At 36.8% G+C, this 13,781-nt stretch overlaps 1 protein-coding gene across 1 annotated transcript; it reads left to right on the top strand.

The window, feature by feature from the left end:
* Positions 1-11,264: 11,264 nt before the first annotated feature.
* On the top strand, positions 11,265-12,200 carry LOC138074231 (olfactory receptor 4F15-like). The gene has a single exon (XM_068966301.1). The coding sequence runs from the start codon at positions 11,265-11,267 to the stop codon at positions 12,198-12,200; it is 936 nt and encodes a 311-aa protein (XP_068822402.1).
* Positions 12,201-13,781: the final 1,581 nt, after the last annotated feature.

The raw sequence follows: 13,781 nt of genomic DNA, 5'->3' as shown, positions 1-13,781 counted from the left end.
AATAATTCAAAGGATTCAGGTAACTGGAAGACACAAAGTGAAGCAGGAGTCTGAGACTGCCAATGTAGCTTGCTCAGGTTCTTTCTTATTGCAATAGGATGCTCTCTGACCCAGATATAAAATGTGATCTCCAATGATGCATTAAGAATATCACTTATAAAAAGTCATGAAATCTATTTTGGTCATGAAATCTCTCCCTATAATATCCCAGTAATTACAGAGGAACACTAATATTTTCCTATAGGTCATGTACCCCATAGAACCTAAATTCCATATTAATTTACCAAGAGCAAACTAGAAGGACAAGATATATCCTGCTATTAATAACATTCCATTATCCATACTCTAAAAAACATCACTAGGAAGAGATCCACTAAGTATGTATTCATGAAGATTTGACCAGATCATCTCTTCCTCTTATTCTCATTCAGTCTCTCCCAACCCATCATTCTACCTCTCTCTGTCTTCTCTGTTTCTACCTCTGTGACTCCTTGCTCCACCCGTGCACTCTCTCTCTCCCCTCCACCATCCCTCTTTCTCTTGGTTACCGTGAAACAGCAGATGAGTTACAGACCCATTATCAATCCTTTCCTTTCAATAGCCATAATATTTTTAAAGGTCAGTAACATTGCAAGAAAGGGAAATTACAACCCAATTTGTGTATCTCTTCAACACAGACACAAAACTCTAAAAAGTAATAGCAAACTATAGCCACTGATATATAAGTAGGGTGAAACACCAGGTTAAGTCAGTTTTACTCACAGAATGTAAGATTTTTGGAAATCAACCAAAGGAATTCACCATGTTAAGGCTACAAGGGGGAAAAAATCATACAAACAACATGGTAGATATAGAAAAAAGTATTTGATAAAAACAAATATCCATTCTCAATAAATTTCAGAGCAAAAGCTGTAGCAAATTCAGCATAGAAGGTATAGTGGGTTGAATAGTGTTCCCAAAAAATTCACATTCACTAAAACCTCAATGTGGCCTTATTTGGAGATCAAACCATGTAGATTTAATTAAGGTAAGGTTCTAGATGAGGTCATCCTGAACTAGAATGGACCTGGAAATCAAATGAGTGACCTCAAGGTACAAAGAAGGACACAGAGAAGCAAAAGAAAGGAGGCTCTATGAAGACAGAGGCAGAGGTTAGAACTATGCCTCCACAAGCCAAGGAATGTCAGCAACCACCAGAAGCTTGAAGAGGCAAAGAAAAATTATTTCCTAGAATCTTCAAAGGGAGCATGGCTCTGTCAGCACCTTGATTTTGAACGTCTGTCCTCCAGAACTTTGAAAGGACTAATTCCTGAGCTTCCCTGGTGGGTTAGTGGTAAAGAATCTGACTGCCAATTCAGGAGACACAGTTCCATCCCGAATCCAGGAAGATCCCACATGCCGTGGAGCAACTAGGCCCATACACCACAACTACTGAGCCTGTGCCCCACTGCCTGGGAGGTGCAACTACCAAGCCCAAGGGCAACTACCGAGCCCACGTGCAACAGCTACTGAAGCCTGTGTGCCTAGAGCCCATACTCCAAAACAAGGGAAGAAACTGCAGTGAGAAACCCATGCAGTGCAACTGGAGACTAACTCCCATCACTGCAACTAGAGAAAAGCCCAGCAGCAAAGACCCAGTGTAGCCAAAAACAAACAAAAAAATCTTTAATGTTCAAGGAAAGTCAAGAAAAATTAAAAAATAACAAATTCCTGAATAAATAAATTTTTTAAGCCACCAAGTTTGTGGTATTTTGTACAGCAGCCCTAGGAAACTAATTCTGTATATTTACATAAAAACTACCATATATATTGCAGATAACATGAAATATTAAGAGCTTTCCTCCAAGATCAAAAATATGTCCACATTCTTGTTATAGCAATGAGGGTTTTATGAGTAAAATAAGGTAGGAATACTAAATAAAATGTATACATATTTAAAGTTATAAATAAAACTGGCATTCTTCCTAGACAACGTTGTCATGTACAAGTTAGTTATCTTTCTCATAGGCTCATATAGCATCTTCATAATAGTACCGAGAACCCTACTTTATTTGAAGAAGGAAATGGCAACTCACTCCCGTATTCTTGCCTGGAGAATTCCACGGACAGAGGAGCTTGGTGGGCTATAGCCCATGGGTTCACAAAGAGTTGGACACAACTGAATGACTAACACTTTCATTTTTAGACAGGGAACCAACTGGTATAAGGAAAGGTATCTCACCCTCAGCATCATTAATATTAATATTGAGGCAATTAAGTCTCTGTTTGGGAAACTGTTCTATATGCTGTGAAATTTGGGACAGCATCCCTGCCAGTAGCAGCAAATCCTCCTCCCAAATTTTGATAACCCAAAATACCTCCATACAGTGCCAAATGTCACCTAGAGACAATATACTGAGATGAGAATCACTGTTTTAAGGGGTATCATGGGATAGCCCTCAGTTCATTCTTATGGAGTTTAGGTCACATACAAACTGATCTAGCAAAAAAGCAAATCTACCCACTAAAAACTATAAGATAATGATGAAAGACTGAAGATGACACAAATAAATGGAAAGGTATTCTGTGCTCATGCATTGAAAGAATTAGTACTATCAAAATATCCATACTACTCAAAGCATGTATAGATTCAACACAATCTCTATCAAACTCTAATGGGATTATTTACAGAAATAGAATAAACAAATATAAAACTGGTATGGAACTTTCCCCATAAAAAACAAATAGCCAGAGGAATCTTGATAAAGAACAAAGCTGGAGGCATCATGCTCCCTGATTTCAAAATCTATTACAAAGCTACAGTCATCAAAACAGTTATTGTATGAATGCAAAAATAGATGCATTGATCAATGGAACAAATTAGAAAGCCCAGAAATAAACCCACACATAACCATTCAATGAATATATGACAAAACAGCCAGGAACACTTAATGAGAAAAGGAAAGTTTTTTTCAATAAACGGTGTTGGAAAAGTTGTATAGACACATGCAAAACAAAGCAACCGAATCACTACCTCACTTCAGTTCAGTCACTCAGTCGTGTCCAACTCTTTGAAACCCCATGGACTGCAGCATGCCAGGCCTCCATGTCCATCACCAACTCCCAGAGTTCACTCAAACTCATGTCCATGGAGTCAGTGATGCCATCTAACATCTCATCCTCCGTCATCCCCTTCTCCTCCTGCTTTCAATCTTTCCCAGCATCAGGGTTTTTCCAATGAGTCAGTTCTTCGCATCAGGTGGCCAAAGTATTGGAGTTTCAGCTTCAGCATCAGTCCTTCCAATGAATATTCAGGACCAGTTTCCTTTAGGATGGACTGGTTGGATCTCCTTAAGTCCAAGGGACTCTGAAGAGTCTTCTCCAACACCACAGTTCAAAAGAATCAATTCTTCGGGGCTCAGTTTTCTTTAAGTCCAACTCTCACATCTATACATGACTACTGCAAAAACCATAGCTTTGACTAGACGGACCTTTGTTGGCAATGTCTCTGCTTTTGAATATGCTATCTAGGTTAGTCATAGCTTTTCTTCCAAGGAGCAAGTGTGTTTTAATTTCATGGCTGCAGTCACCATCTGCAGCAATTTTGGAGCCCCCTAAGATAAAAGCAGCCACTGTTTCCACTGTTTCCCCCTCTATTTGCCATGAAGTGATGGGACCAGATGCCATGATCTTAGTTTTCTGAATGTTGAGCTTTAAGTCAACTTTTTCATTCTTCTCTTTCACTTTCATCAAGAGGCTCTTTAGTTCTTCACTTTTTGCCATAAGGGTGGTGTCATCTGCACATCTGACATTATTGATATTTCTCCCAGCAATCCTGGTTCCAGCTTGTGCTTCATCCAGCCCAGCATTTCTCATCATGTACTCGGCATATAAGTTAAATAAGCAGGGTGACAATATACAGCCTTGACGTACTCCTTTTCCTATTTGGAACCAGTCTGTTGTTCCATGTCCAGTTCTAACTGTTGCTTCCTGACCTGCATACAGATTTCTCAGGAGGCAGGTCATGTGATCCACACAGTCAAAGGCTTTGGCATAGTCAATAAAGCAGAAGTAGATGTTTTTCTGGAATGCTCCTGCTTTTTTGATGATCCAACGGATGTTGGCAATTTGATCTCTGGTTCGTATGTCTTTTCTAAATCCAGCTTGAATATCTGGAAGTTCATGGTTCACGTATTGCTTGCTGAAGCCTGGCTTGGAGAATTTTGAGCATTATTTTACTAGCATGTGAGATGAGTGCAATTGTGTGGTAGTTTGAGCATTCTTTGGCATTGCCTTTCTTTGGGATTGGATTGAAAACTGACCTTTTTCAGTCCTGTGGGCACTGCTAAGTTTTCCAAATTTGCTGGCATATTGAGTACAGCACTTTCACAGCATCATTTTTTCAGGATTTGAAATAGCTCAACTGGAATTCGATCACCTCCACTAGCTTTGTTCGTAGTGATGCTTTCGAAGGCCCACTTGACTTCACATTCCAGGATGTCTGGCTCTAGGTGAGTGATCACACCATCGTGATTATCTGGGTCGTGAAGCTCTTTTTTTGTACAGTTCTTCTGTGTATTCTTGCCACCTCTTCTTAAGATCTTCTGCTTCTGTTAGGTCCATACCATTTCTGTCCTTTATCAAGCCCATCTTTGCATGAAATGTTCCCTTGGTATCTCTACTTTTCTTGAAGAGATCTCTAGTCTTTCCCATTCGGTTGTTTTCCTCTATTTCTTTGCATTGATTGCTGAGGAACACTTTCTTATCTCTCCTTGCTATTTTTTGGAACTCTGCATTCAGATGCTTGTATCTTTCCTTTTCTCCTTTGCTTTTCGCTTCCCTTCTTTTCACAGCTATTTGTAAGGCCTCCCCAGACAGCTGTTTTGCCTTTTTGCATTTCTTTTCCATGGGGATTGTCTTGATCCCTGTCTCCTGTACAATGTCACGAACCTCTGTCCATAGTTCATCAGGCACTCTGTATAACAGATCTAGTCCTTTAAATCTATTTCTCACTTCCACTGTATAAGGGTCATATGATTTAGGTCATACCTGAATGGTCAAGTGGTTTTCCCCACTTTATTCAATTTAATTCTGAATTTGGCAATAAGGAGTTCATGATCTGAGCCACAGCTCCCGGTCTTGTTTTTGCTGACTGTATAGAGCTTCTCCATCTTTGGCTGCAAAGAATATAATCAATCTGATTTTGGTGTTGGCCATCTGGTGAGGTCCATGTGTAGAGTCTTCTCTTGTGTTGTTGGAAGAGGGTGTTTGCTATGACCAGTGTGTTCACTTGGCAGAACTTTGTTAGGCTTTGTCATTCTTCATGTTGTATTCCAAGGCCAAATTTGCCTGTTACTCTGGGTGTTTCTTGACTTCTACTTTTGCATTCTAGTCCCCTATAATGAAAAGGACATCTTTTTTAGGTGTTAGTTATTTTCTCAGTTAAATAAATCAAAGAAGGGCAAACATTGTGTTATCTAAATTATATGAGAAATAAAATATCAAACAAATACCCAAGCTCATGAATACAAAGAACAGAATTCTTGTTGCCAGAGTAAGGGCTGATGGAGTGCAAAAATGGGTGGAGGGAGTCTAAAAGAACTAGTGTTTATTTCTAGTTAAAAAATAAACAAGTCATGGAGATACAATGTTCAGCATGGTGACTATAGTTAATAACTATACTGTATATTTGAAAGTCACTAAGAGAGTTATCTCAAAAGTTACTATCATAAGAAAAAAAATTTTCATAACTACATATAGTGACAGATGTTAATTAGATTTATTGTAGTGAACATTTCACAATGTATACAAATACTGAATTATTGTGTAAACCTAAAAAGAATACATGTAATGTTGCATGTCAGTTGTACCTCAATTTAAGAAGATGCTATTAAGAAAATGAATAGACTAACCACTGAGAACATACACACACATAAACACACTGAGAAATAATATACAGAATAGGTATATAATTTAGAATATATAAATAGAACTCATATATCAAGAAGGTACAATTCTATAAAAAACTTAAACAATAAAAAGGCAAACCTCCCTTAAAAGGTAGATTTCTTACAAAGTTAAACATAGTCTTATCATATGTCCAGAAATTGCACCATTTGGTTTTACTGAAATGAATTGAAAATTTATATCCAAATAAAAATCTGCATATGAATGTTTATAGCAGTATTATTCATAATTGACAAAACTTGGAAGCAACAAAATGCCCTTCCATAAATGAGTGATATATACAGACAATGTAATATTATTTAGCAATAAAAAGAAATGAGCTATCAATCCATGAAAAGACATGGTAGAACTTTAAATGCTAAACCAATCTGAAATGGCTATAAACTATATGATTTCAACTATATGACTGTTTGGAAAAGGCAAGACTGGAGATGGTAAGAAAGATTAATGGTTGCCAAGGGAAGGTTAGGGGCTAAGAATAAATCAACAGAGCATTGAGGATTTTTTGTGAGTGAAACTATTCTGCATGATTATATGATGATAGATACATGTCATTATATCCTTCTCAATACCCATAGAATGTACAACACAAAGAATGTAGTGTAATGTAAACTGTCAGTCAGTCAGTTCAGTTGCTCAGTCATGTCCAACTCTTTGTGACCTCATAGACTGCAGCACATCAGGCCTCCCTGTCCATTACCAACTCCCGGAGAATGCTCAAACTCATGTCCATGGAGTCAGTGATGCCATCCAACTATCTCACCCTCTGTTGTCCCCTTCTCCCGGCTTCAATCTTTCCCACCATCAGGGTCTTTTCTAATGAGTCAGTTCTTTGCATCAGGTAGCCAAAGTATTGGAGTTTCAGCTTCAGCATCAGTCCTTCCAATGAATATTCAGGACCAGTTTCCTTTATGATGGACTGGTTGGATCTCCTTACAGTCCAAGGGACTCTCAAGAGTCTTCTCCAACACCATAGTTCAAAAGCATCAATTCTTTGGGGCTCAACTTTCTTTAAGTCCAACTTTCACATCCATAATGACTACTGGAAAAACCATAGCCTTGACTAGATGTACCTTTGTTGGCAAAGTAATGTCTCTGCTTTTGAATATGCTGTCTTAATTGGTCATAACTTTTCTTCCAAGGAGCAAATGTCTCAATTTCATGGCTGCAGTCACCATCTGCAGTGATTTTGGAGCCCCCCAAAATAAAGTCTCTCACTGTTTCCACTATTTCCCCATCTATTTGCCATGAAGTGCTGGGACAGGATGCCATGATCTTAGTTTTCTGAATGCTGAGTTTTAAGCCAACTGTAGACTTTAGTTAATAATAATGTATCACTACTGGCTCATCAGTTGTAGCAAAAACACCACTCTATGGCAAGATGTTAATGTAAAAGGACTTTGTGGAGGGCATGTGAGGAGGAATATGGGGATTCTACACATAATTTTTCTGTAAATCTAAAACTGTGCTAAAAACTAAAGTTTATTCACTTAAAAAATACCAATTGAGATTTTCCCAGTCTAATTTGGCACTATTTTGAAACTCCCCTAATTTTTTCAAATATCAATTCACTATTTCTCAAAATTCCAAGTGTGACAAGTGGCTAAGAGTGTAGATGATGGTTCTCAAACTTATATTGGTGCCAAAAAGTTGTTCATATAAAGTGCAATAACTCAATGAACATCTAAAGCAAACCTAAAATTATCTAATCTTTGAGAAAAAAATATATTTTCAGAGTAAAAAGTTACTGCTCAATATCATATTGAATTTTTCGATTTCTCAGTAACTCTTCTGCAAATTGTAATAATTTACCCTTGGGAAAACCAATGTGCACAGAAGATCTGGTTTCCACTAGAAGAAATTATGGACAATATCCAGTCCTGCTAATTGACTTCCTTTCTAATGGTATGAACTATTTTTAACTCTCTGTATTAAGAAATGAAGAAATGGTGGCAATTCAAAAAGATTATTAACTTCCTGTGTGCTTCAGTCTCTTGCAGCTGCTGCTGAGTGAAGTGTGCAACTGAGCAGTTACCTAGAAAACCTGTTCTCCAAAGCCTAGCAACTGGTTTCAGTTTGCTTGCAAATCTTCCTTCCTCTATCTCCAGTTTCCTTTTGAATGATTTTCACTCACATTTTTTATATCCTTCCGGTCTCATTTTCATTATTACAATTGTATTGTGAGGTAAATTTATCTTCAAAGAGCACTTATCTTTATTAAATTGTTCTGTGAAGGGGCTTCAATTTTCCATTATTTTTCTCTCTGAAATTAGATTCATGGAAATAAAAATTTATGTCTTAGTGATTTCATTCCAACAGACATGGCAGAGCATGCTATCTTTATTTTTGGAAAGAATTGAATATCGAGTCTTAAAAATTAAAATTATTTTTAAAAAGTTTATTGAGTACTCATTATATGCCAGAGTATTGTCTGATGTTTTCCATTTATTACTTCACTTAATCCTCACAACAACACTATAAGGTAAGTACTATTATCATCCTTATTTTACAGATGAGGAAACTGAGGAAAAGAGAAATGAAGTAACTCACCCAAGGACAACCTAACTAATAAATCAAGGAGATGGAGATTTGAACCCAGGTAGTCTGGTCCTAGAATCCATGCTCTTAGTTATGACATTATACTATTTATGAAATTGTTCTTATATTATTTTTATTTCTTTCACTAATTTCAAATTTTTCTTAGAAATTAGAAAATCCATAAAAATTTCTTGTAAAATACAGGAAACAAGAGGTAATATTTAGGAAAAATATGAAATCATCTGAAACCCTACAAACTAAAGATCTTGCAGTATATAGTCTAAATATTTCCATACACATTTACTTTATATGCAGTATTTTATACTCTATAATCGCTTTTAACTTAATGACAAATTATGTATTTTAGGTTAGTTTATCAGAACTTCTAATTTATTATATGTGCATCAAAAATCCAAAGGTATTTAAAGGTTCTCTTCCTTATTTATGTAGCAAATTGCTTTTTACAGGAACCTTGCTTATCAAAATTGTACTGTTCTTTTGAATTGCTGATCAAATATCTGATAATGTTTTTCTGCTCAGCAATATTTCTATACTATGTTTTATGTTAATACTCCACTATAACTGGAGGGAAATTGTCAGATACTCTGTAGTGCCTATAAACATTTTGTTTGAGGCAAAAGAGAAAGGTATCTCTCTAGTTTTATTGTATTAGGTGTAGAATCTAATTGGGAATGCAGGGTGTTGATATCACTCCAGGAGGCACATGACAGGAAAGTGGCTGGTTTTACAAGTATCAGTGAATTCAATTCCTGAAGTCATTTGGTGGCTATTTGCTCCAAATTCATCACAGGGGCTTCAAGGCCCCTGATTTTACTTATTAATCTCTACAATAAGGATGTTAGTGAAGATTATCCTTTAGTAGTTCCTACATTGTGCCAGAAATAGTGCAAAATATTGGGGCATACAAAATCAGCTAACAGTTCCTTTCCTTGAAAATCTTAGCTGAAAATAGAGAACTAATATACAAAAAATTCTAATATATTTTATTATAAAGAACACATAAAATATAACTAACGATAGTTTATAGAGAGAAGCTATTTACTCTGGTTACGGTCTTCAATAAATTTTCCAGAGTAGGTGACATTTAATGTATGTCTTGAAGAATAAAGGGAAAAAGAACAAATAAATTCCATATGTCACGGTATTTTTTCACATTTCTCTGTCTTTGCATATGTTTTTATTTGGGTTATTCCTGGTCATCACAAAGCAGAACCATTAAGCCTTTTGAAACTTTGGTTGACATTCTAACTCTGCCAGTTAGAAGCTATATAAACCAGAGCAGGCTGTCAAATAATGGTGATGAAATGTATCCACCTATAAAGTGGGAGAAGTATAACTTATTTCTTCTGATATTTTGAGGATTTGAGAGGATATGAGTAAAACTATCTAGCACAAATGTTGCTTCCCTTTTCCCTTTAGGCATCACACTAACATTGAATGCAGGAACAAAGGGGCCAGGAAAAGAGCCTTCTACATATGAAGCTTTGTATTTTAAACTGGGAAAGAAAACTTTGCCCAGAAGACATTATTCTATATGTCATTGTACAAATCTAGGTTATATGCTCCTCATAAACCAGTTCATGGCTAAGTGACATTGGATTATCATGCTTCATCTGGGGATGAGGATAAGGATTTACCCTTTTTCAAAATTGAGAAATCTCTACCAAATACCTAAATAGGTAGGTATTCCATTATCCAGAAATGGGGAGGGAAAAGGCTTTGGGATGGGCAACATGTATAGTAATTAATTGGGGAGAAAGGAAATGGGTTGATTGATGCTTCTAGATCCATAGGGAAATCTAGTATACTTGGAGGTGCTGGCTTTGAAAAGCATAAAGCAGTTCTTGGAGTGTGTACTCTGAAAGTTCTGTGGCTCTTGATTCAAATTCTGGCTTTGCCACTTACCTTTATGGGGCTCAGTTTCTTCACTGGTGAAATAGGTATAATAAAACTGAACATATCTTAAGGAGACATTAGGAGGTTTGTACTCCCAATGTACTTTGATAATGTACTTACAATTACCTGAGTATAGAAGACATTCAAATGTTAGCTGTGATCATAGCTGATTCTTAATTATCATCATATTTACCATTATTTACCTCAGCCAATATTTTATTTTTGGTTTCTCATTAATTAACATATTTATTAAAAGTGGTCATGGACCAAAGAAGATATACCATAAATCAAGTATTATAATTATTAAGTCCTGTGCACCTGAGCTCCATTTAAACTTTAAAAGCTGATGGTAAGAACTGATTAAATATATTCAAGTCTTTTTGTCCTGGTGATCTCAATAAGCTCAAAGAAGTTTGAGAATATTAATGGACTAAGAAATGTTTAGTTTAGAGCATACAGAATTAGTGTAAAAGTTGTATTAAACTATTAATACAAGTATTAATAGTTGCATAACAGAAGAGGTGATGGCTATTTGATGTGAGAAAACAGGCAATGATCAGAAAAATGATCTAAAATTTTTTGAGGAAAAAATAAATTAAAAAGAGACTTAACTATGGAATGTTAACTCTTTTTGGTTCTATCTACAAAAATTACAGTCACAATTTTACCTTCAGATATTATCTATAGTACAATGAATTTGTTGCTAACCTTATTTCTTCCAAATTCTTAAGCTTCTCCTCTCAATCAATTATATCTAATTTAATTACCAATAAAATAGACAATCTATGTCTGAACCAGTGATACCTATTCTTTTTAATTTTTATCCTCAGGTCACTTAAAAATCAGCTCTTCTGTCCCTGTCAATGGGTGGACTAAATGACTCTATGGTCAATGAGTTTGTGTTATTGGCCCTTTCTTGCTCTTGGGAGAAAAGGCTTTTTCTTATTTTGATATGTTCTTTGCTCTACTTAGGGGTCATCTTGGGAAACCTTTTTATTTTGATTTTAGTAATTTTTGATTCTCACTTACATTCTCCTATGTACTTCCTACTCGCCAACCTGTCCCTCATTGATGTGGGCCTTTCCTCTACCACAGTTCCCAAGATAATCACAGACCTCTTAAATGAAGACAAAATAATATCTTTCCAAAGCTGTATGACACAGATATGTTTCATCCACACCATAGGAGGAGTGGAGATGGTGTTACTTATAGCCATGGCATTTGACAGGTGCACAGCAATATGTAAGCCTCTTCACTACTTGAAAATCATGAACCCTAAAATATGTGTCTCATTTGTAATCACTGGCTGGGTAATTGGGGTGATCCATGCTATGTCTCAATTTTTATTTGTTATTAAATTGCCATTCTGTGGACCTAATGAAGTAGACAGCTTTTATTGTGACTTTCCTAAGATTATAAAACTTGCATGCACAGATGGAGCCAAGCTTGAGTTTATTGTTACTGCCAACAGTGGCTTCATGAGCATGGGCACCTTCTTCCTGCTAATCCTTTCCTACTCCTTCATTTTGGTCACTGTCTGGAAACGTTCTTCAGGAGACTTGTCCAAGGCACTTGTCACTTTGTCGTCTCACATCACTGTGGTGTTTTTGTTTTTCACTCCATGCATGTTTCTCTATGTCTGGCCTTCTCCTCCACCATCACTTGATAAAAATCTGTTCATTGTTGACTTTGCTATTACCCCTGTGTTGAATCCTGCTATCTATACACTGAGGAACAAAGACATAAAGGTAGCAATAAAAAGATTGCTCAAAAAGATACTTTTTTCCAGATTTTGTTGACCACAGCATTTTTTGAAGCTTGAAAACTGTATATATCCAGCTGGCCCATCTCCACTTAGGCACCTCAGATTTATCATTCCCAGAATAGACTCATCATCTGCCATCCTATATCTGCTACTACTTTACCTGTGGAGTATAAGACCATTACCATCATGGGAAATGTAAATATATTATACTAAGAATTGATATCCTTACAGAGAACAGAGTGATCTGACAAAGAAAATTTTGAATTTGGGGTTATTTTTCAAATAAAAAGCTATAATGATATTGCTTCTGTTATTCATGAGGTGTAAAAAATAACCTGTAAATGTGTTGTGATTAATGTTAAGAATCACCACATTGAATTGCTATATATGTAGTTGCAATGATTTTACTTATTATTTAAAAGAGACAAAATCTGAATGCAAGTAGTTTATTTGGAAAGGTTTCCTAGAACACAATTGTTCAGAAGTGGGAACATGAAACAACAAAGAGAAGATGCCAATAAAGAATATATTAATTGGTATCCTACTACTATACACAAGTGGGGAGAAATCTTGCTGTGACCCTCTAAAAAACTGTATAGATTCTATGACTTACAGTTGTCCCACCTGAGATGCAAGGAAGGTGTTTATTTCTGTGCTAGTATAGCTCTCATAGGGACTTCCCTGTAGCTCTAATGGTAAAGAATCTGCATGCAATGCAGGAGACCAGGGTTCCATCCCTGGGTCAGGAAGATCCTCTGGAGAAGGGAATAGCAATCCACTTCAGTATTCTTGCCTGGAGAATCCCAAGGACATAGAAGCCTGGTGGACTACAGTCCACGGAGTTGCAAAGAGTCAGACATGACTGAGCAAGTAAAACACACATAGCTCTGGGGCATTAACTTCATGGAATTTCTAGGCTTCCCCACACAGTGGGTTGAACAATTTGATAGCCAGGAAAATGTCTTCAGGTAGAAAGCTTCTGGAACTCACAGTGTTGCAGAAACCAGTAATTGAGAACCCAAGCACCACACTCAGAGAGTTGGAGAACTCAGGTTTATTACGCCAGCAGGCCCAGAGGAGCTAACACTCTAAGCTCTGAGCCCTGAACAAAGGGGCTACAGAGTTTTTATAGACAGACTATAGAGGGCAACAATAGATGTTAATAGGCTGGTTTGAACTAAGGGGCTTCACGTGCGTGGGAACAGCAGTCAAGATGGGGATGCCTGACCTTTACACGGACAGGCATGATTAAGTAGGTTTGCAGGGGCTGGGCAATAGCAAAGAGCAGGACAAGGGTGAGTAAGATAAGCTCCAGTTCCTAGTATTGTAAGCCCCCACTTTCTGAGACTACATGGATCTCCAGACTTTGCAAGGAGCAAGCTGAGTTACAGAGGCAGAATGAGCAGGATGTTACGTAAAATTTTAACTTTTCTTCTTCAATAATAGAGAACAATGTACATTCTTGGAAATATTAAGTGCAGAGGGACATGCATCAGGTGCTAAGAGCATCAGATGTCTTGCTTAGAGGCATTCACATCCCATGTAAGTTCACCCCATCGTTAATTTTTTTAACTTTTTTAAAATTTTAACTTTATTTTACTTTACAATACTGTAT

The sequence above is a fragment of the Capricornis sumatraensis genome, chromosome 2 (assembly GCF_032405125.1).
Source record: "Capricornis sumatraensis isolate serow.1 chromosome 2, serow.2, whole genome shotgun sequence".
Classification (NCBI taxonomy): Eukaryota; Metazoa; Chordata; class Mammalia; order Artiodactyla; family Bovidae; genus Capricornis; species Capricornis sumatraensis.
This window is presented reverse-complemented; position numbering and strand designations above follow the sequence as displayed.

Bases quoted from the DNA above. Each gene is read 5' to 3' on its own strand.
- LOC138074231 (XM_068966301.1), top strand. From the start codon at position 11,265: ATGGGTGGACTAAATGACTCTATGGTCAATGAGTTTGTGTTATTGGCC.